Source organism: Mauremys mutica, chromosome 11, assembly GCF_020497125.1.
Source record: "Mauremys mutica isolate MM-2020 ecotype Southern chromosome 11, ASM2049712v1, whole genome shotgun sequence".
Taxonomy (NCBI): domain Eukaryota; kingdom Metazoa; phylum Chordata; order Testudines; family Geoemydidae; genus Mauremys; species Mauremys mutica.
The window spans coordinates 5,534,988-5,559,029 of NC_059082.1; the positions used below are offsets into that span (position 1 = coordinate 5,534,988).

Sequence of the window (24,042 nt, forward strand, 5' to 3'; positions counted from 1 at the left end):
TCTAGCCTGACTCGTTCCTTTTATCTTTACCTAGAGCCTGTTAATAGCTATAAGTGCCAAATAGGAGTTTGTGGTCCAGTACACTGGGGTCACTAGAGGCTTGAACCAAAGTCCAGTGGAGTCAATGGAAAGACTTCTATTGAGCTTTGGATCAGGTCCTAGATTTGCAGGCAGGAGGAGATACTGCTGAACCATTGCAGAAAGTTAGTCAAAAGTAAATTCTTATTGCTTAGTTGCTCCCAGTACAGAAATCTCTCAAATATGAAAGGACGAAGAAAGCATTTCAAATGCCACTTCCTCTTGGGGAGAGAACCCACCCTATGTCATCTAATTGTAGCACTTATGCCCTGCACTGGAGGCTATGTAAAAGGAATCCACAAAGGGGCCATGCAGAAGACCTCTTGCATTCCCCACATGCTGCAGAAGAAGTCTCCAAGCTGACTCCTCGTAAGCATGCGCAGAAGGCCAGCAAGGGATGGGGGCACAGCATCATATCTTTGATCCAATGGCAGTTCCAGTTACTCGGCTAAACCTCCATGTCTATCCCTGTGCCATATTTATCTCTTTGAGCTGAGTGGGTTCCCAGGGCTTGCAGATATTAAACATTCATAACTTTAAAATTACCCCATTTTCTTTAAGTTTGCTCGATATTTAGGTCTCACTGAGTTCTGCAGAACATATCTGGAAAAAGTTGTTTAAATAGTTTTTAAGATTGTGAATGTTTATGTCAAGTTTTGAAAAGTATGCCCATGAGTGTGAAGTGACACTTTAAATGTGCACCATAATATTTTAAGAAAACAGAAGCACTACTCCTCTGAGGGCTATCTTCATGCCAGGTTTCACCTTTCAAAGACTCTGTTTTTTTTAAACTATAGCGAAAAAAGCATGATTTGTTTTTTTTAAATTGAATGTATATTTATGCTCCTAAAACTCAAACACCTTAAGGGATTTTTCTTAAAGTCTCCCAAAAAAAAAATCACCATCAGGTGAGAATCAGGCATGTCAGAGGTGACCTTTTAGAAAAAGTTAAGTTTGTGAGAAGATGAAGTTGTAACAAACTGTTTTCCAGCCTTAATTGTAATGGGCATAACTGAGCACCCCCTATAGGAAAGCCTGATTCTGCAGCCAAGAATCGCAGCAGTTAGAACTAACTTCAGGATATAAATACTACTCTTTTAATTCAATGCTGGAATATGTTTAAAGGTACACTGTCAAGGTAAGAGCTGAGATTTCTACAACTGCAACAATTATAAATCTAAAAATCATATGAAGCTTGTTACATACTTCATTCAGTGTGGACAATGTAAGTCTAATGAGTTTCACCTTCTGGCTATCATGCACTAGCACAGTGTGCAGGATATGAGTTACAGACATGGTAGGGGAAATTTGAAATCCAAACCAAAAGTTTTCAACAAAGAGACTTCCCCCCCCCCCCCCCGCAGGGAGTAACTCTGATGGCAGGGATTTTGCACTCAGCCCTTTTCTCACCCTCAGAACCCTGACAGAAGGTTAGATCAATCTTCCACCTGCCCTGTATCAGCCTTAAAAGCCCCCTGAGCCTGCATATTCTGAATCAGGGTTCCCTGTCAGCAATGACAAGATGCTTCTGTGTGAATGAGATGCAACATTCATCAATGATGCTTCTGTTTTATCAGGTGGGGCTCTGAAGTGGACATTTTGCAGTGCGGACACTAATAGTGATGAAGACGTATGCTTTGAAAGTGTGGTATGTGCTTGGGTTGGTGCGGTGTCTGAATACAGCTGAGGATTTCCAATGGACAAAGAATAACCCTGGCTCCTTCTATTATGGCACTTTTCCAACTGGTACTTTTAATCTATATCTGTCTGGTTTTATAATATTCTAGGCCCATTCCTGTTTAGTACAAGAAAGTTGGTAAAAGATTCCCCTTTTGAAGAGAGATTATATGCATAATACAGAGCCATTCAGGGCAGAGAGAAAAGGCAGAGGTGAAACTCCAACCTCACCATAACCTCTTGTAGAATGCATTTAACACACCCCACTCACCTTTGCTCTGTGTTTTGTGTGGTGACTTAACACTAGAGCAAACTGGGTGTAAAATGCTAGCACTCTGATTTGAGAGTCATTATACACAGACCTTCCTGTGGTGTAAGTGACCAAACAAAGTACAAAGTTATGGTGAATCTGGCAGTGAAGTCCTGTGATTTTTGATTAATTACTTTCCAAATGCTCTCTTACAAACCCAATTTAACTAAATGAATATGAACTAAATGACAAGGTCCCTCACCAAAGGCTCTTAAGCAAAGTAAGCCGTCATGGAACAAGAGGAAAGATCCTCTCATGGATCAGTAACTGGCTAAAAGATAGGAACAAATGGTCAGTTTTCACAGTGGAGAGAGGTAAACAGCAGGGTGCCCCAGGGAGCTGTACTGGGACTATTCAACATATTCATAAATGATCTGGAAAAGGGGTAAACAGCGAGGTGGCAAAATTTGCAGATAATATAAAATTACTCAAGATAGTTAAGTCCAAAGCTGACTGCGAAGAGTTACAAAGGGATCTCACAAAACTGGGTGACTGAGCAACATAATGGCAGATGAAATTCAGTGTGGATATGTGCAAAATAATGCACACCAGAAAAAATAATCCCAGCTATACATACAAAATGATGGGGTCTAAATTTTATTATTCCTGGAGGCATTCTGCACCAAAAAATTAAAAATTCTGCAAATGTTATTTGTCAAAATAATACTACATAATCACGCCAGTTTCAATTATTTTGGAAATTTATTTCAAAATACCTGACAAGAAGTATGTCTGTAACAATATAGACACACACAAAAATTCCCCCAGGAGTAGAGCGTTAAAGAAACCCCTATGACAACCCAATTCCTATTTCTCTGCCCCTTTCCTCCCCTCCCCCCCGAGCAGCCAAGGGACCAGATACCCACAACCCCTCCCCCCCCGAGCCAATATACATGAATACCCTCGCCCACAGGGCCCCCCGGCCCAAATACCCGCCATCCCTCCCAGAGCTCAGCTGCAGGGCCCTCCCTTGCCCAGTTAGCTGTACTCCCTCCCCCCTCAAACCCAGCTGTGCCCCCCCAGCCCAGACACCTGCCCCCCTCTGCCCCAGAGATCCAGAGGGAGAAACAGCCTGGTGCTTGGTCCCAGTCTTGTGGAGTTTCCTGCGCGCTGCCCTCTCCTTCCCTCAGGGCATACTGGGAATTGTAGCTCCCTCCCCTCCACCCGGCAGTGTCTTCTGTGTGTGTGCTAGGCTCTGCCAGGTCCAGCATCTCCTAGTGGCAGCCAACAGCACTGCAGCCCATTTCGGGGGCGGGGTGGGGGAGGAAGTTCTGAATGCACAATGTTAATGTCTGCAAAATTCTGCATTGTGCAGTGGTGCAGAATTCCCCCAGGAGTAAAATTAGCTGTTACCACTAAGAAATCTTGGACTCAGCATTGATAGGTCCCTGAAACCATCCGCACAATGTGCAGCAGCAGTCAAAAAAGCTAATAATGTTAGGAACCATGAGGAAAGGGATAATATCATAATGCCACTATATACATTCATGGTACACCCACATCTTGAATACTCGGTGCAGTTCTGGTTACCCCATCTCAAAAAAGATATACTAGAATTGGAAAACTGCAGGGAAGTAAAACAATGATTAGGGGCATGGAGCAACTTCCAGATGAAGAGAGATTCAAAAGATTGGGACTGTTCATTTTAGAAAAGAGATGAGTAAGGGGGGGATATGATAGAGATCTAAAAGTCTCCGCTGGTGTACAGAAGTAAGTGTTATTTATTCCTTTACATAACACAAGAACTATTGGTCACCCAATGAAATTAATAGGCAGCAAGTTTAAAACAAACATGAGGAAGTACTTCACACAATGCACAGGCAACCCGGGGAACTTGTTGCCAGGGGATGTTGTGAAGGCCAAAAGTGTAACTGGGTTCAAAAAAGGATTAGGTAAGATCATGGAGGACAGGTCCATCAATAGCTATTAGCCAAGATGGTCAGGGCACAACCCCATGCTCCTGTTGTCCTTAAACCTCCAACTGCCAGAAGTTGAGATTAGGTTACAGGGGATGGATCACTCAAAATGGCCCTGATCTGCTCATTCCCTCTGAAGCATCTGGCACTGGCCACTGACAGAGACAGGATACTGGGCTAGACAGCCAATCTGTCAGACCCATTATCACCATTCTTATATTCTTATGTAATTTGAATGAATCATCTGGGGGAGGGGGGTTGTTTCAAGCTGTTAATCACATCTGATTCACCATCAAAAGTTGGACCACGAACAGCTGGCCCTTCTGTCAAATATACAAACAGTTTTTTATTCAATCTAAACAAGTGTTTTAAAAAAACAAAACAATCTAGGCACAGATTTTGCCTTCATGTTTGTGTTTTAAGTAATTTGTGAATATGGATTAATTGCATTTTACTAAAAGACACTGAAAAAATAAGATTAACATCCCTACCATGGAATGGTCCCTTTGTTATGTTTTATGTCAAAATAGCTAAATATGTTTTCACTGAAAAAGTCATAGAAAAATATTGCATGTAAAAAAAGATTTGGAGCCTGATTCTGTTTTACAGTAAAGCTCTTTAATATACCACTTTGCCAATGCAGAGCCCCTCTAATGGATTTATGCCCAGTTTAAGGGATAAAAAGAGGTCTTATGAGATTCAGGCCCATTATATTTAAATCTTTCTTGGTATATTGGAAAACTGGTATCTTACATAGTAAAAAAAGTGACTGTAGTCTAGGGCCCAATTTTCAACCACACTCCATTAATGCACCTAAAAAATTTACAGGTGTGCCTGTTTGCATGTGCAAAACCACTTATATTTGTGTGTGTATGCGTATGTATAAAGTGTTTAATTAGACACAAAGCCACCTACTTTTCACACTCAGATGCAACATTCTGAGGGCATCCCAGTTACTTACACATATGAACATTTAGTCCTTAAAGCCAGTTCTGAGGTTTAGTCTCCAGATTGTCATCAATGTATGTACTTGTTGTTACCTTTAGGATTTTCATGGGGTGTTGGCAGTTCTGCCTACCAGACTGAAGGAGCCTGGGACAAGGATGGGAAAGGACCAAGTATCTGGGATGCTTTTACTCACAAAAAAGGGAAAGTGTTTATGAATGAAACAGCAGATTCATCATGTGAAGGCTACTACAAAGTTAAGGTATGATTAAAACAGGAAATATCCCTAATATAGAAAAAATACTGAACCGTTGTTAATTAGTCACATTGAACTGAAAATATGACAGATGCTTTAATCTGCTGCTCTTGAAGTCTGCAACTAGATTCTTACACCGAGCTGTTAAGCTAGGGTCTGTTGTTTGCTACAGCAGTAAGTGTCCAGTCTTCAAGGTCCTAAGGATAGTTTTTTAGAATTGTTGTCCCAGTGAAAAGAAAAATACACAGCAAGAAAGATTCCAAATGGCTCTTCTATACTGAGCCAGCATTACAGGAATTGGAATAGTAGTGAAACTATTATTACTCCATTACTTAGTGGAGTTGACTAAACTTGAAAGTCTAGAGTGGAGGGTTCGGATGTAAGGTAAAATCATAAATAAAACCTTATTGACTCACAATGGGAAAATTCAGAAGAGGTTTTGAGATCTCAATTTTCCTCATTCAATAAAGGTTTGCAGGATCAGGTCCACGTTTCTAAGGAAAAAAATTAAATATTTGTTACAAGAAATGAGATTAAAAATTGACACTTGGTCATTTCTGTTGTTTGTTGACTTTTTTCCATGTCATCTCATAGAGTAATAGACTTTTAGGTCAGAAGGGACCATTGTGATCATCTAGTCTGACCTCCAGCACATTCCAGGCCACAGAACCTCGCCCACTCCTGAAATAAACCCCTAACCTCTGGCTGACTTATTGAGGTCCTCAAATCATGGTTTAAAGACTTCAAGTTACAGAGAGCTCACCATTTTTACACTAGTTTAACCCTGCAAGTGACCGGTGCCCCCATGCTGCAGAAGGAGGTCTCTGCCTTAGGGGTCTCTGCCAATCTGACCTGGAGGGAAATTCCTTCCCAACCCCAAATATGGTGATCAGTTAGAAGCTGAACATGTGGGCAAGACCCACCAAGCAGATATTACAGCAAATTTTTTCCCAGGTAACTCAGAGCCCTCCCAATCCAGTGTCCCATCTCCAGCACTTGGGGATTTTTGCTACTGGCAGTCGCCAGTGGGCCAAATGCCATTGTAGGCAATCTCATCATACCATCCCCTCCATAAATTTATTAATCTGTCCTGAAGCCAGTTCGGTTTTTTGTCCCCACTGCTCCTCTTGGAAGGCTGTTCCAGAACTTGACTCCTCTGATGGTTAGAAACCTTTGCTTAATTTTGAGCCTAAACTTATTGATGGCCTGTTTACAGCCATTTGTTCTTGTGTCCACACTGCCGCTTAACTTAAGTAACACCTCTCCCTCCCTTGTATTTATCCCTCTGATGTATTTGTAGAGAGCAATCATATCTCCCCTCAGCCTTCTTTTGGTCAGGCTAAACAAGCCACACTCTTTGAGTCTGCTTTCATAAACTTCTTGGGAAATAAAAATGGTCTCTAGTCAGTTTTACAGCCTGGTTTTCATACCAGCACAAAACTGCAAAACCCCAGCTCAGAAACTGCAGAGGAATGTTCAAGTCCAAACAAAAGCCTTTTTTCACTGGAATTTAAGATGAACTGACAAGCTGTTAAAATGCTGTTTGTGGTCTATGGGTTAGGTCATGCTTGCCCTTCTACAGTAAATCCCACTCTAGGGGAGGATATCTTCGGCTCCTAGAATTCCCCTTTATTGCAAGGGTACAGGTTATGCACTGGTCTCCCTTCCCCTACAACCAGAAAAGACTGCCACAAAAACTTGTGGATCTATGACCTCACCGGCCCTTTCCAGCTCTCAGGCAGCACAGTGCCATGGCTCTGGCTGCCTCTAGAACCCTTGGGGATGGTCTCTCCAGACTGCATTATCATTTCTGCTGTGACGGATTATGCTTGATGTGTCCCCCACTGGCTTGCCCTGAATTCAGATCCTCCTCCTCCTTGGATCATGGGAACAGTACTGCAGAAGTAGTTTAGCCCTGTTCTGTGTGAGAGATGAAAATCCAAGTGTGGATCTCAAGGTGAGGGAAGGGGGCACACAGTCTAGGCCTAAAGCAGCACCAGAATATTTACTTAAAACTGTCAGCAACATACATCTGAAATGCAGCCCAGCCTTCGCTTACCTACGAACTCCAGAGTCAGAAACCTGTTGTCCCTCCAACAGCAAAGAACATCCTTAACACCTAGAGGACTGTGAAGAGTACAAGTCTCTGCATAGTTTCAAATGAAATTATACTGGGGCCTTCTAGACACTGCCAGCAAAAAGAGAAAAACAAAAGAAGATAGCTCTACCTCTGGGAGTCTTGAACTCATGGAAATTAGCTGGCCAATTTCCTATCTCAGTCTACCCCTCAGATACCAGGGATGAGAGCAATGTAAACATCCAGATAGACCTCTTTCCTCACAACCCCACATAGCTCTTGAGATATTTCCAAACTAGGGCTGGATTAACTCCTGTGTCATAAAGGAGAAGGAACTGGTTTATCTCTATATTTTAGGCAATTATATAGTCCCAGTTACCATAGTCTCTGAGCCTCTCACAATCTTTAATATATTGATTTTCACCTTGTTAGTTAGGGTAGTGCACAGAAAGCGCGCAAGGGCCAGATTTTTAAAGGTATTTAGGCACCAAGTGGGATTTTCAAAACCATCACAAGTTTTAGGGGCCTACGAAGTCTGTGCCAAAGCAAGGAACTGAACTCGAGTCTCTGGAGCGCCAAGCTCATGCTCTAACCATTGAACCATGCTTTCACTCTCTTGTTAAGTAGAAATATTGCATATAAAATCACTCCCTATTACACTATTGTAATATTTGCACTATGTAATAAAATAACTCCCATTTATAACTGTGTGAAAAATGACAATACCCTAAATCTATTGTATACTATTCAATAATTCCTCTTTAACATTTGAGCTTCCGTGCCTGTCTTTGTATATAATGCACATTATATTATGTAATGCCCTAGTATTCAATCCTGATTTTTAAAGAACCTAACAAAAAAAGCTCAGTTCTGCCTCCAAATTCATGCCTAAAAAAGAAGTTGCAGGCCCATTTATATCATTGAAAAATATGCCCAGGTAGCATATCTGAGCATATGCATGGTAAGAAGAATCAGAGTCCAATAGGTTGCTGGTTTTCATTGTGGAGCTGGTTCCAGTTTGAGACAGCACAGAAATGTTGGTGTGTCTGCTCTGAACTTGGCTGCATGGTGTCTTTACACAGCTGCCCTGCAGCTAGTAACTTACTTTTCTTAGTAAGGAAAACCAAAATGCTAGAAAATAACTCGAGTTAAAAATCTAGTGAACAGGATTTTGGAAAGTAGTAATTTAATTATTTGTGGTCAGGATGTACTAGAGTCTAACCTGGAAACAAAGTTCAGTCAGTCTCTACAATCTTATATTTGAAATCTTTATATTATATTCCTATACCAGCGGGCAGGAAAACAGGTATGTTGAACCACTATAGTATTTTTCTACCATTGGAAATAGAACACTATATGTAAGTTTCCCAATCATTCTTGCATCATGTAAATACAATGGCAGATTTGAATTGAAGAGTTTACTGGTATTACAGAGACGAGACCGAAAAATTCTGTATAGCAGATCCGAGTGTCATGTGTTATGGTTTCAGAATATGACAATGCTAGAAAATTTAGATAAATTCCAAATTAACAGAACCTTGTACACAAAACTGGGAGTCTAGCAGCGTGGGTGATTTATTTGCAGATGACCCTGTATAAAATCATTATATTCAAGAGTTCCAGCATGAATTTGTTCTAGCAAAGAGTTAATATGTTTGGGGCCAAATTCTTCAGCCTAATTTTGCAGACATACACCAGGCTGTATCCATAAATATAGGTGCCCACATACTCCATATGTGCACATGCAAATCAAGCAGTTGGATACCCAACTATCTCACTGCATGTGCAAATAGCTATTTGGACATGAAAAAATGTAGGAACAGTAAGTTATGTATGCAAAAGGAGGGGACATGGGTAGAGGCCCAGGGCTGAACATTGACTCCTTCTTAGCAATTACACAAACATGGGAATTAACACCCCCAGACATCCCCCCCCTTAGCCTGCAGCTAGATCTCACGGACATAGTTTCTGACCTGGGCAGAGGTATGTGAACCAAACTTGGTTGCTCTTATCCACAACCCTCTCTATTTTATGTATTTAGTTTGAAAGGGAGGGTCAGTTACAAATATTTTAAGATGATGCTACACACGCTTTGTAAGAAAACTTGTTCCTTCACAACACATTTTCTTTCCACGCTTGATTCCACAGTGAAGTCAATGAATTCTGAATTTAACGTTACATTCACAATTTCCATGGCAAATAGACTGAGGTAAAACACACAGGCTTACGACTTCTTTGTATTTGAATAAATTCATGCCCCACCAGCTTCTACAAAGAGTCATTTTTTCAAAGGAAACAGAAAATAACTGGCAAAGCACTTTGTTTTTGTGCAATCCTCTCTTCTTTCACATTTCCTCAACTCAAAGTCTTTCGTTAAAATTGCTTTAATTTGTAGATTAATAATCTGAAGAATTAATCTGTTGGGATTAGTGAGTAATATTTTAATTGGATTTTCTTTTTGCAGGATGATATTCAGTTACTGAAGGAGTTGAAAGTTAATCATTACCTGATTTCTATTTCATGGCCTCGTATTATGCCCACTGGTATTAAAAGTAAGCATAACCATTTAACTATAAACCTAAAAGCACATATAGGGAAAACAATTTTGCTACATTTGAGAATACCATAAAAAATGACATGGTATATTTGTCACATATTACTGGTAAATATATATCCATTTCTCTATCATGTCAGCCCTTTCCACGGTATACAGGTGCCTATACATATACCAATGTAATCTATCTAGATATATATAGCTTACGTCATTTTAGAAAACATTTTCCAATTATTAATATCTCAATGATGTAAAAACAATTAATTTTCTTCAACATTTGTTTCCCCAGAAGAACAGGTGAATGAAAAGGGGATAAAGTTCTATAATGATACAATTAATAGTCTTTTGGAGAACAAGATTATCCCTATTGTGACCCTCTACCACTGGGATCTTCCACAGGTCTGAGAATATTTAAATTTATTATGTTGTCTAATCTAGGGTTTCTGGTAGCTAACTTGTTTGTAAAAATAGACACCATGTGGATCATTTTAAGAAAACACTGTAAATATTCCAGCATGCTTTCAAGTTACCAATAATTTCTCTGAGCTATCATTTTATATACTTAAGCACTGTTACATTCCCACTGTGAGTCACTGAATTCTGCCTCATTCAAACTGCTAATTTGGTTTCACTAAATCACCTTAAGTCACATCATAGCCTAGCTAGTTTCTATATTGAGTTACATACAATATAACCTTTATCAAAAAGCAATGGCATAGTGAATTCTAAGTTACATATCTGTTAATTCTTGTGATTATTACATATACAGGTGCTCCAAGAAAAGTATGGTGGGTGGCAGAATATAAGCATGATAAGTTATTTTAATGATTATGCAAATCTATGTTTCGAGAAGTTTGGCGATCGTGTGAAATACTGGATTACTTTTAATAACCCTTGGGTAAGTTACTGATGGCTTCCTACAGGTCTTTTGGGCTACATAGATTTGGTCCCCAAATTTTGGGAGTGACTCTACAGTTACATTTTTTTTTTTCATGTACTTGTAGGCGGTTGCTGAAGAGGGCTATGAGACAGGAGAACATGCACCAGGACTGAAGCTCAGCGGAATAGGGGCATACAAAGCAGCACATCATATAATTAAAGTAAAACTAGAAATATGTTCTTTCTTGTATTGCTAGCTCATTTTATGACTGAGATAAGTGGGCCTTAATTTTTTTTTCCCCAGGAAAAGAAGGCTTTGTAGCAAAGACTGAACTTCTGAACAGCATACCAAAAAGCATTCAAGAGTTAATTTAAATGGAATTATAAACTACTGGTGCTGAGATAGTGCATGCTTAACTAGTATTGGATGCATGACATAGCACTCAGCTGCAACAATTCAGAGGACATTTTTTAAAAAAACCCTCTATTTAAGTGTCTCATTGAACATACTGCCAAATAGATCAGAAGAGAAAATTTTAAGGTAACTTCTATGAACAAAGGGTGAAATCCTGCCTCATTAGTCTCAATGGAAGTTTTGTGATTGACTTCAGCAAGGTCAGTATTTCACCCAAAGTGAACAAACTTCATTTAAAGAAAAAGTTTCTCATTTAAATACAGACACACAGTAGAACAGATCTGCAGTAAAACAGAACTCTCCATTAAATGTTGCATGTCACCTTCACAAGGCCACCTTGGGAGCTGCAAAGGATTCTCACATAAGTCTGGTTGACATCTTATGTAAAACAAAAGCTTCCATGAGAAACCGTTTTGTTTGTTTTTGTTTTTTGGAAAAACCTGCGGTAACAATTTCCAGATGTGCATTTTTTGCAACAAGTTTATCTTCCATGCTTCTATCACAGCTCAGGGCAACAGTACCCTCCATCGTCCATCCACTCCCAGGTTCTTAGCTCCCTTGTCACCACCTTTCTTGGGTGGACATATGCATCTCTCTCCCTCCAGACTGGGGTGTATCCAGGCTGCACTGGTTCCCTACCTACACTGTGAATTCCCCAGCAGAATACAAGACCTCAGCAGTGCTTTGCCTTCTCCAAATCCTCAGAGGCTATAAATAGCATAATTGTCTACCAGTATAAGTTACCACACAGCTCTTTCTAAGCAAGTACATTCATCTTTAAGGTAAACGCATTACAGAGAAAAAATATTAAAAAAATAAAAACCTACACACAAGCTAATAAGGTTCCCAAAGATCACCACAACTCCAAGAGGGGCTCTGGCTGGTGAACAGTCCTTCAAACCCCACCAAGGGTTCTGTTGGTTTTTTTCCTGTTCATAAGTGCCTTGGCTCAAAACAACCACCCCCATGAATCTCAGAATCACTCTTTTATCCAGTCTAGGCCTCTGATCTTGTCCTCACATAACAGTGATCAGCAGACAATGGGTTTCTGCTCAGGGCACAACTTCAAAAGATTGGGTCGGGAAGTGAAAAGTTGCCTTTCCCTCCTCCCAAGTATTTCCCAGGAATCCCAATGAACTTTGTCTAGCACAGTGATTCTCAAACTTTTGTACTGGTGACCCCTTTCACATAGCAAGCCGCTGAATGCGACCCCCCCTAAATATATTTAAAAGTGTTTTTAATTTTTTAAACACCATTATAAATGCTGGATGCAAAGCGGGGTCTGGGATGGGGGCTGACAGCTCGCAACCCCCCATGTAATAACCTCACAACCCCCTGCGGGGTCCCGACCCCCAGTTTGAGAACCCCTGTCTAGCACATTGTTTCAAAGAGACATTTGAAATTCATAACACTTTCCAGGGTTCACATTAGCCATGTCTCCTCCCTAGAGACATTACATACAATCTCACAGTAATACATACATATTTGCATTTTTAATATAATGAACTCCAAAGGTACTGAAGTTTAAATTAATAAGGTTTAGCTTAATTCAATGATGTTTGTAGAGGATATTGCCATATCTGTCAGATTCATTGACTCTTCCTGTACTGATTATTGCACGATAGGTTAGCATATACATATGTTCTTTTAATTACAGACTCATGCAAAGGTCTGGCATTCTTATAATAAGACGTGGCGTAGCAAGCAACAAGGTAATAAGTATTCATTGTGTAATTATGCCTCTGCAGTAAGGGCTTAAAAGATTATGCATAACTGCTGAACTGTCACTTTCTATTTTAAGGTATGGTTGGAATTTCTCTAACTAGTGCCTGGGGTGAACCTGTTGATCTAACTAGCCAGAAGGACATTGAAGCTGCTGAAAGATACGTACAGTTTTACTTGGGATGGTTTGCAAATCCTATTTACAGTGGAGACTATCCTGAGGTTATGAAGAATTATGTAGGTAAGTCATGGTGACTATTTACACCTTGAATAAATAATATAGTTACAACATTTTATGATGGGAAAGTGACAATCAATGTGCATTTTAGTCCAAATTAAGGATAGAGTTTTGGATGAGGGTTGTTAATAAAAATCATTTTTCTGAAAGATTCCAGATAAAGACAATAATAATATTTTTGTTAATTAAAAACAAACAGTAGTATGCTCCTCTAAAAAGTATAATTATCTACGTTTTTAAAGATGGGGAAACAGAAGAAAAAAGTTAAGTTATGTGCCCAAGGACACATGGCAAGTTAGCGGTGAATACCTGAGTCCTAATGATGTGCTTTAAGACTGGGATTTTCAAAGGAGACTATGGGAGTTGGACACCTACATTCCTGTTGCGCCTCTGAAAATCCCAATTTAAACCACATTTCTTTAGTCGTAGCCACAAAAATCTAAAACTGCCTGTTTTGATAGGGAGCTGTAGTCTTTGTAAGGAGATTCTGGGTTTGTTAACAGCACCCCACAAGAATGACCTGAACATGTTGTTGATTTTTGGTAAAATAAAAGGGAGGAATATTTGGGATTGGGAAGGAATTTTCCTCCAGGGCAGATTGGCAGAGGCCCTGGAAGTTTTTCGCCTTCCTCTGCAGTGTGGGGCACGGGTCACTTGCTGGAGGATTCTCTGCAGCTTGAGGTCTTCAAACCACAATTTGAGGACTTCAATAACTCAGACATAGGGGTTTGTTATAGAAGTGGGTGGGTGAGATTCTGTGGCTTGCATTGTGCAGGAGGTCAGACTAGATGATCATAATGGTCCCTTCTGACCTTAAAGTCTATGAGTCTATAAAGTTTATCCTTTACTATCCTTTCTTTAAAGGTAGAAAGAGGAAGATTGTTGTGTTCAGAGAGAAAGTGCTCATTCAAGGCTACACAATATTAGCACTTAAAATTTAGGATAGCTTAGTTTTGCTTTTGTGGTGTAAAGAAAAAGCAGAAAGATTCAATCATGTGCGGAAGATGCATTTACCATCTTTTTTTTTTTAAATTTGATTTAATAGGTAAAAAGAGTGTTCAACAAGGCCTGGGTACATCAAGATTACCAACCTTCTCAGTGCAAGAGAAAAGCTACATTAAGGGTACATCTGATTTCCTGGGATTAAGTCATTTTACCACTCGTTACATTATACAGAAAAATTATTCCGCTCTCAGAGGGCCCAGTTACCACAATGATCGTGACTTGGTAGAACTAGTTGATCCAAAGTGGCCAAATCCAGGATCTAAATGGCTATATTCTGTGCCCTGGGGATTTAGAAGGTTACTCAACTTCATTAAGGTAATTTTAAACTAAGTCTTCTTTAAAGGAAGTTAACTAACAGTCTTAATACAGGGTATGAATCTGTATCTCAGTGTCAGGCATAAATACCCACACATCCACCAGTATTCTTATCTGCACATTAAGGCTTGTTTATTGCCACATAGCTAGCACAATGGGGCCTCAATCTCAGTTGTAACCTCTTTGCACTATATTCATAGAAATAGTTTATAATAAACTTCAGCTAACCCAAAGAAAAAAGTTAAATTTTTAACTATGCTTTTGTTTTAAATGTAACCATAGTAGAAAAAAATATATATAGTAAAACAGATTGAAACCAGTTTTCTAGAAATTTAGTTTTGTTAAAAAATTAATTGTAGTTGTATGAAGTATAATATTATTTCATTATCCCAATATGAATGTTTTTCTTTGTAGACACAATATGGGAATCCTCTCATTTACGTAACAGAGAATGGAGTTTCAGAAAAGCTGCAGTGTATTCAGTTGTGTGATGAATGGAGAATTGAATATCTGAAAGGGTATATTAATGAGATGCTAAAAGGTGAACTTTAAAAAATGGACTAAGTCACAATAAAATGTGTTCCAAAATTTGTTTTTAAGCATTTTAATATTCTAACTCTCTGAAATTCTGACCTATACTGGGTTCAACATTGGAATAATTTATCAGTTTCCATATTTACAAAATAAAAACTGCACCTAATATACATACCGTAATTACTCCTATGAAATCTTCCAGTGCATCTAGACTAAGGATAATAGTTTCAAAAGTGCCTAAGTCTCATTGGTTTTCAATATGAGTCAGGCACATAAGTGACTTTGATGCTTTTGAAAATTTTACCCCAAATTTTTCCTTCATTTTTGGTATAAAATAGGGCTTGCTTAGCACTGTGTTTCTAGTGAAGACATAAACTTGATCTGGTTGTTAACAAATTTGAAATCTATTTTCAGCCATAAACGATGGCGTTAATGTAAAGGGTTACACTGTCTGGTCTCTGCTGGATAAATTTGAATGGAATAAAGGTTATTCTGAAAGATTTGGATTATACCATGTTGACTTTAAAAAGGGGAATAAACCCCGATACCCAAAGGCATCTGTCCACTATTACAAGATGATCATCAGTGCAAATGGATTCCCAAATCCAAGAGAGGTGAGTTCTATCATTAAACCTGCTTATTCCTAATTTAGGACCAAATTCTGCTTTGAGTTTGATAAAAAAAATAACTCGCATGAGTAAGGTATGTGGGATTTGACATTAGATTACTATAGTAATCATTTAATTTAGGATTGTGTCAATTTGTGGGAGGGGGATAGGGTGACCAGACAGCAAGTGTGAAAAATCAGGACGGGGGGCGGAGGGGGTGGTGTAATAGGAGCCTATATATAAAAAAGACACAAAAATCAGGACTGTCCCTATAAAATCGGGATATCTGGTCACCCTAGAGGGGGATGAGGGAGGAAAGAGAATGATGAAATATAATCTTACTATTATTGTTCTTTTGTAACACTTTTGATGTTTTTGAACACATCAGTAAATTAACTACTTAAATAAAACTTTGTAATCACAATACCCACATTATTAATTTACTGTGTTTAGAGACATTGCCTTTTGTGCTTTCCAGACATTGCATGTGCATGATATCTAAAACAAGAAAAACCCTGAGAAATAATATTGAGTGGGTTTTCCAGTTTATTTTGTATCGTCCCAAACAATTAACAACATGAAAACCTATTAAAATAATATTCATGTACAAAGTAACATAAAATGTCATACAATTGACATGTAGTGTGAGAATAAGAATACTGGAAAGTTTTGTAAATGACTAAAATTCAGAGGCATTGAAAATGGTGCTAATAAAACTGAATATATTCATAGTTTGGCGAAACTATTAGTATCACATCAAATAATAAATAATATCGATTTTGTTAGGTGAAAAGTTGGCACCAAAAGGCTATAGAGACTTGTTCTATCACAAACCAACTCCTTGCTGCAGGTAATTACATTTATTCTGTTTTACTCATCCAGTAAATATACATTATATGGGTTTAAAGGGAAAACATTTCTGTGACTGAACATTAAAACTGGGTTCATGAAATATTTTCTCCTTGAAAACAGAAAGCCAAATCTTTTTAAAAATTATGACAAACTTCAGAATCAAATGGTACCTCTTAATTTACTACTAGTAATTCAAAATAGTGCAGCTAACAGGATTGTATTACAGTTTTTTAATATTTCTGAATTTTCTTTTCTTAAGAATTATAGTCAAAACACTGAGGAGTCACAGCTGTTAAAAACTTACTTCTGCAGATAATAGCATTTCTCAGTGACTGTTTGCCCTTTTCAAACATAAAAGCAAAAACAAAAACAAAAACTAAACCCAGGGCAATCATGCAACAGGGAAAAAGAAAAGGCAAATGTGTAGCCTCTGAATGATGAGCTTAAAAACTAGGGGTGAGAACTCGCAGCCCAGGGGGAGGGAGAGCTGAGGTGACTTTAAACCACCTTTGTGCTTTGTTGCTCTGGGGACTGGAGAAGCTCCTGGCATAAATTAGACAGGCTCTCAGAATCTAAATTAAGGCAGCTTCCCCAGACTGCCCTACAAACCACAGCACTGCCTGGAATATCCACAGTGCTGTGGCCTGCCTCCAACACCTCCCTTCTGCCTCCAGCTCCAGCTCCCATGCTGGGGCTTGTGAAGGGGTCATCAGTTCCTGAACTGGGGGAAAAACTCTATTGGAGTGGACACCTGAAATCATTAAGGAAGATGGGATGATATGGTACATGTGTGTGGCCAATACTGTAGGATTAAGATACGAGGGGTCCATCCCTATGAATTAACATATCACTATAGCTTAAGTGTGTTTCTCATTCAACTCTTTGAGGGCTACTTATATATATAATTAAAAAATGTGTGTGCATCAAAACAATTTGTATTACAATCACCAAATAAAAGTTTAAAGAAGCAATTTAATTTTAATTCCACAGAGATACAATGCAGTCCTCAAAGGGTTAGAGTGCTTTCCAAACATTTTTCTTTGACTATTTTCTTTTTTCCCTTTTCCTTGAAAATTAGAGGAACAGCGGAATATTGCTGCTAATATACTGAGACTAATTCATGGTAAGCACAATTTTTTGTAACCCTTTGAGCACTGACGTGTTTCAGAATTTACCACAAAAGATGTAGATGAGGAGAGCTTAACATAAACTTGCTGCAGATTTTCAAAATATATAAAACATGTTTATTCTATCTTTTACAATTTCTTTCTCTCTATTGTTTCTAGTGACGCCAGTTTAATGCAGATGCCAATGTAAAAAAATTAATTTTAGCTTTAAACAAATTATGTTCAAGAAGATTCAAAGTTATTCATCTGTGCTTAAAAAATAGAATGAATAAATAACTAAAATTATTCCATTAGAAAAGATCTTATCTATTATTGTTTCTCTTCTCAAATTTCAGATCCCTTGACTACTCACATGGAAATGGTGACTGAGATTGTTGTACCAACGGTGTTCACACTCTGCATTCTTATCAGTGCCATTCTATTAATGTTCCTCCTTCGGAAGCACAACTAAAACTACAAGTTTACATAACATCTTCATTTTGCATAGGCAATAAAATGCCATTCTTATTCTAACATTGTTTTAAAGGTTTCCACAGATGCCTCCTTTACGTAACACTGTAATGTTAAAAAAGAAATTCAGCTTTACTTTTGTGTACATATTGTTGCTTCTACATTTTATTCGATTCACCCATAAGATGTAATTTAGAAATTTTACAAAGTCAATTCACGTCTCAGTATTATTTTCTATCAAAATTCAACAGCAGGCTTTATCTTCCTTCATGTTTTGCAAAGTATGCATTTTCTTCATTAGGGCAACAGTTGGCTGAGATTAAATTGTTTCAAAACTTGCTAATATATATTTCAAGAATAGGCAGATTGTTGGCAAGTTCTGTTTTCAACCTGCTCCATGGTAACTGAAAATAGTGATGAAGTGCTAATTACGAAATATGAACATAGAATACTTACAGCATATCATACTTCAAAATCTTAATGTCATTGCATAAACATTAACTAGTCATCTCCATACAATAATAATTAGGTATTATTAACCCAAATTTTGCACACAAGTGGAATAAATGTGATAGACTAACTGACTTGTTCGCAGACTTATGGTCAGAGCCAGAACCAGAAGTAAGGAATCCTGATGTCCAGTCCTATACTTAGGCCACTACACCTACCTCAGCATTAGGACCCTATCAAATTCACGGTCCATTTTGGTCAATTTCATGGTCATAGGATTATAAAAATCGTAAATTTCACAGTTTCCAATATTTAAATAGGAAGTTTCAGAGTGCTGTAACCATGGGGGTCCCAACCTAGAAAGGGCTTGTCGGGGGGTGGAGGGGAGTGGCAAGGCTATTGTAGGGGTTCACGGTATTGCCACCATTTCTTCTGAACTGCTGCCTTCAGAGCTGGACAGCTGGAGAGTGGCAGCTGCTGGCTGGGAGCCCAGCTCTGAAGGCAGCCCACTGTCAACAGTAGCGCAGAAGCAAGGGTGACATGGTATGGTATTGCCAACCATACTTCTCCACTGCTGCTGGTGGCGGTGCTGCCTTCAGAGCTGGGCTCCCAGCCAGCAGCCGCATAGCTTCCTGAAGCCAGGGGAGGTTCCTGACCCAGCCCTGGGAGCAACCCACACAGGGGAAGAGGAAGTCCACTTCTTCCCCAGCCTAGCTGGGACTAGCAGCTGTAGCCCAGCACACAGTACCCCCGGCTGCAGAACTCCCAGCCCTGTTCCTGGCCCAGCGCTCGGGGGTTAAAGGGACTTTAGGCTGGCTGTGGGTGTGTGGGGAGTGACCACGGTGCCTTGGGCAGTCACTGTCACCCAACCGTAAGGTCAGCTCTGCTTCCCCCCAAAATGACAACCCCCTTCATACCATGCCACCCTCAATTCTGCGCTGCTGCTGGTGGCGATGCTGTCTTCAGAGCTGGGCACCGGCCAGTAACTGCTGCTCTCTGGCCACCCAGCTCTGAAGGCAGTGCTGCCACCAGCAGCAGTGCAGAAGGATGGCAATACTGTGACAATAATCAGATTTCATAATCCATTACATAATCCATTTTTCACTGTGAATTTGGTAGGGCCCTACTCATTATACATCTCTTTCTTTATTAGAGAATGTTGCATACACAAAAAATGTGATCCAGGGACTTGGACATGTGAGTTAAGATACTGTACCAAATTCAGTCCTGCTACAGCTTAATCAAGATGCACCTGCTTATACAGAACTGAACTAGTTCCAGAGTATGGCTATAAACCTGCCATTGCTTGGCCTGAAATGATTCCTTCAAAGCAAGACTTTATGTTCAACTTTTACCAAAATTCCAAAACACAAACTCATTTGTGGATGTCAGGTTAACTGCACAAAATGGATAGATTTCTTAGCTTCTATTCAAGAAGAGTGAATAAAAGTCAATGACTTTAAAACACCCACAAATTTAAACTGTATTTTAAAATTTAACTTTAATTTAAATGTGTTTTTATTTTTAAAGACAGATTAATTTATTTAAATTTGAATTTATGACAACCTATGCTAAGGCCTAAACTGACTATAATCTATTAAAATAATTTATATAAATTTGAATAAATAAAAATCTCATTCACTGATTCAATGAGTCCTTTTCAAACTATAAAGGCTGCTTTTTTGGCATATAAAATCAGGGAGAAAACATTTAACTATATTTTGGGGTCAAACTTAATAATATGGTACAATCTATATCATTTTCAGTTTTGACAATGGAATGAATGCTGGCAGTTACTTTTTTCCAAATTTTAGCCTTAAATTACTGAACAAATGTATGTTATGCTATATAATTAGATAAATGTGCATCCTCCTAGCAAAATGTGGTACCAAATCTAACATAAAGGCTATATTTAACTGTAAATAATCAAATCAACATGTTTTAATAGTTATATGAATATTCTTTATGAAAATAACTCAAAAGTACAAATGAAAAAAAGTGATTAAAATCAATTATTTGCATTTGAAGGCATGCTGAATTTGGGATGAGAAGAGCAACTCCAAAATATAAATATAGGGCTAGAGAAAACTGAAGTTCTTTTACAAAGTTTTTATGGCACTGGAAGAGCATCTCTCCAAATATGTCTTACTGATGTAACATCATGTGAGACCAGCAAAGATAACACCGTTTGCTCTTGGTCAGCCACATTGTATAATAAGCAATAAAAATAAAATTAAAACAATGTAAAAAAGTAGAATATTCATAATTTATAAACTATCAAAATTAGTTTTTAAAACAATTACATTTTATATAATTTTTAAAAATAACTGCATGTTACAAAATATTTAAACAAACTGTACACATACTGTACTGTTGAATTATAGGCCTAGGTGGATTCTAACTTCAACACACGACAGCAAATAACTACAAAATATAGGGTATCATTCTTCCAACCATAAAATATATTTAGATATACTTGGGGAAGCAGATATGCCGACAATATTTTCCATTTACTGTACCTTCTAAGTGTCTATCTGTACAACAGCATTCTTTTATGCAAAATGCACCTGACTGCAGTTGGCCATGGTAATAAAATACATACTTTCTTCGGTGTTTCCATTAACTGTTGTATCACAAAGTACTTCTGCAATACAAAAGAACTAAGTGTTAACATGGTATTCTTACAAATGACAACTCATAAGAAATTTTGACATGATGGCTTCAAGAATCTGTTATAAGCACCAAGTGCCACTGAAATTAATAGGCTCTCAAAATTATTTTGAAAGATAAGAAAATGTCCAAGATCTACTAAAACGTTAATCTCTTTGCCACTGTCAAAAGAAAAGGCAAATCAACTCTACACTGTCCTGTATTTGGACTTCTTCCCTAGCTTTTCAAGAGTTTTTTAATATGTTACTCCAGCCTACATGGTGAACCTGGACACCTACTCTTCATGTTAACAATACATTTACCCTCTCTCTATTGGACTGAGAAGCACAATGCCAAATTCAAAGACAGTTATATTTAGATTCATGTTACAATTAATTTTAAAAGTAACTGTCAGGCTGGAGAGGGAAAAAATCACCACACACTGAAAATTTTGCACCTCATAGAGTGACAACTAATACCTAACAATACTATAAGGGAAAGGTTTTTTTCCCCGCCTCATTTGTTTACTTTGTGTATGCAGCAACACTTTTTACATTTAGCCAGTTTTACTTTTTCTACATATAGTCAATTTCTCCTTTACTTAAGAGAATCTTATGCATAAAAAGGAACTAAAAAATATTTAAGACACACTGTTTAAAAAGTGTTGTATGAGACACTGGATCAAACAAAACAACACATCACTAGTTAATTTAAAAAAAATTCAAGCTGACAGTATCACTTTAATATTTTATACCAGAAATGGTTCCTTACCTAGGTTGTTTGAAGTCATATGTTCAACAGGAGGACTAGTACTAAGCTGCCATACCGTTTTAACCTCCTTCTGACCATGTCCACTATTTATTTCCACCCTCCATATTTGTGCATGATCACTGAGGGAATAATCAAATAGCACAAAAAAACCCTAATAATTATGTACTCAGTCAAGATTTAAATTTCCGTATTATGAAAGCTGAGGTTTGGCTTACTTTTGATAGAACTTATTGACAACAGCTGACCTGATTGGTAGCTGAAACACATGCTTCTCATTCAGAGGATTTTCTTTATAATATTTTATGCAGGACCTGTGATAAAAGCAGACAAATACCGTTACTTATTACTTCTTGGATAAGTGTTTATGCAACTATTCAACCCCAGATCAATATGCATGCAAAACTAACTTCCTTTTACATGCTTTCATGACAATAGATCAGTTACTATGCAATTGCAGGAAACCTTGATTCCAAAACTTGATTTTGGCTCTTGCTTCCCAGGACAGTAGAAAATGATCATATCACAACAGTGACTTCATAAGATTTACTATACTTGAGAAATTGCAATTGCACAATAATTTATTCCTCACAAATGTTCCCTCTAAAACCATGGTATTTTTTAGAATGGAAGGCTAATTTTTCACACTATCCAGTCACAGAAGCTTTGTAGCACTGAAAATAAATATGAAATATGTTGGGATTTTGCACTAGTTAAGAGCTAAATGGATGAAAGCCTCAAAAAATTGCAAGGTTTGGCAGCATGACTTGAAATGGCTGATAAAACAAGACATGCAAGAAAGAAGCTGCAGCAACAAAAAAGCTAATGTAAAAAAAAATTGTTTTTGTTTTGAATGTTATTCTGAAGGTATATTCTTATGAATACCTGTTTTACATATTTCAGAATGGAGGAATGGCTGGGATCTGAGAGCTCAGAAAGGAAAAGGAAGAAGAGAAGAAAATGAAAATTAGTATTCTAGTGATTTTCCTGAACCCCTTCACAAGATGATGGGGAAAAAGTACAAGGGTATTAAATCAGGGCAGAAAATTTGAGCAGTAAGATCCAAATACTCCCAGTATAGCCCCCGTTCCTCACAATCATTATCAATAAAGTTCAGTTTATAAAAAGTTTGCCTTTTGACTGTATCTAGTTATTTAAAATAGTCCATTAATTATTGACATTTAAATGACAGAAAGTAAAAATTAAATAATTACTGCATCAAAGGGAAGAGGTTCTCATGTTTGAAGTGAAGAAAGACTGTGCAGCTGACCAATATTTCCAGCATATGTTGAAGTTTCTGAATGCGATGAACCTGCTCCTGTAGCTCTACTGATGTGGAAATGAAGTAGTCCTAGAGAAGAAAATATAGACTTGAACACAAGAAATAAACAAAGCTCTTAAAAAGGTAACTGTTAGTGTTGGGTGGGTTAAATACGCTAACCAGATGAGAACTCAATTTGTACACATTCTGAAGGTCCACTCTCTCTGCTACATTTGCCTGCCCCTTTTTTATGAGAAAAATAGGGTATTGATTTATAAAAATCCTGCTCTCTGAATGCTTCATTAAGCAGATTTCTTGCAAACTAAACACCATGCGCTTTCTTGCAGCCGAGAGAAGCAATACTCCATGCAAACCTACAACCCTGAAGTAATCCTAGAACACGCAGTTTGTTGATGTTGAGTCAACTGCCAGTGAAGTTAGAATGTCAATCTCTTGCCTACTTTAAAAAAAAAAAAAATAGTTTCGTGATGGTGAAAAAGACACTGGATTATACATGGGACATACTGGCAAGAGTTCAAGTTCCCTCTTAATCTGCAAATATACCCCAACCTTGACCTGGAAAGTCCACCTCCTAGGTGAGAAAGTAGTTTAACCTCCATAGCCATGCAATTTTTGGCTCTCTGCTGAAAATACCAATAAAAATGCTAAATGGGATGGCTTGTGCGATATGGGTTACAGTCTAGACTACCAATTCTTTTCACACAGGTCAAACAGATGTAACATGGTGGTAATTTTGGATCACCACAGATGTGGGAAGACTACCAATGACTTCGGTAGGTTTGAATCAGGGCTTCAGTCTTGGTTTGAGCCAGAAAGCTGGAAATGAAATGTGGAGATGTCATACTAACAAGAACACTACCACCTTGCATTCATAGTGTGATTTTCATTCTTAGATCTGAAAGCTTTTTTACAAAATGAGGAAGTATGATCTCTAT

General features: G+C 38.2%; 2 protein-coding genes across 6 annotated transcripts in view; one reads left to right on the forward strand and one right to left on the reverse strand.

Moving 5' to 3' along the window:
- Positions 1-1,804: 1,804 nt before the first annotated feature.
- On the forward strand, positions 1,805-18,035 carry LCTL (lactase like). The gene is made up of 11 exons (XM_044980831.1): positions 1,805-1,824; positions 5,028-5,188; positions 9,724-9,811; positions 10,103-10,212; positions 10,583-10,711; positions 10,818-10,913; positions 12,765-12,819; positions 12,909-13,070; positions 14,113-14,387; positions 14,802-14,928; positions 17,844-18,035. The coding sequence occupies exons 2-11, from the start codon at positions 5,141-5,143 to the stop codon at positions 17,957-17,959; spliced, it is 1,206 nt and encodes a 401-aa protein (XP_044836766.1). The 5' UTR covers positions 1,805-1,824; positions 5,028-5,140; the 3' UTR covers positions 17,960-18,035.
- The window catches only part of ZWILCH (zwilch kinetochore protein), a 36,668-nt gene continuing 17,365 nt past the window's right edge, over positions 4,740-24,042 (reverse strand). Inside the window, exons 15-21 of one of the 5 annotated variants that reach the window (XR_006572571.1) lie at positions 23,040-23,176; positions 22,044-22,139; positions 21,829-21,947; positions 20,928-21,052; positions 17,861-18,063; positions 7,242-7,370; positions 4,740-5,676 (exon numbers count right to left, since the gene is read on the reverse strand). Coding sequence is in view for 3 of the 5 variants with exons in the window: in XM_044980828.1 (XP_044836763.1) it covers positions 20,961-21,052; positions 21,829-21,947; positions 22,044-22,139; positions 23,040-23,176 (444 nt within the window). In the remaining 2 variants the exon portion in view is untranslated. The other 4 variants (XR_006572572.1, XM_044980830.1, XM_044980828.1 and 1 more) reach the window with 4 other exon arrangements.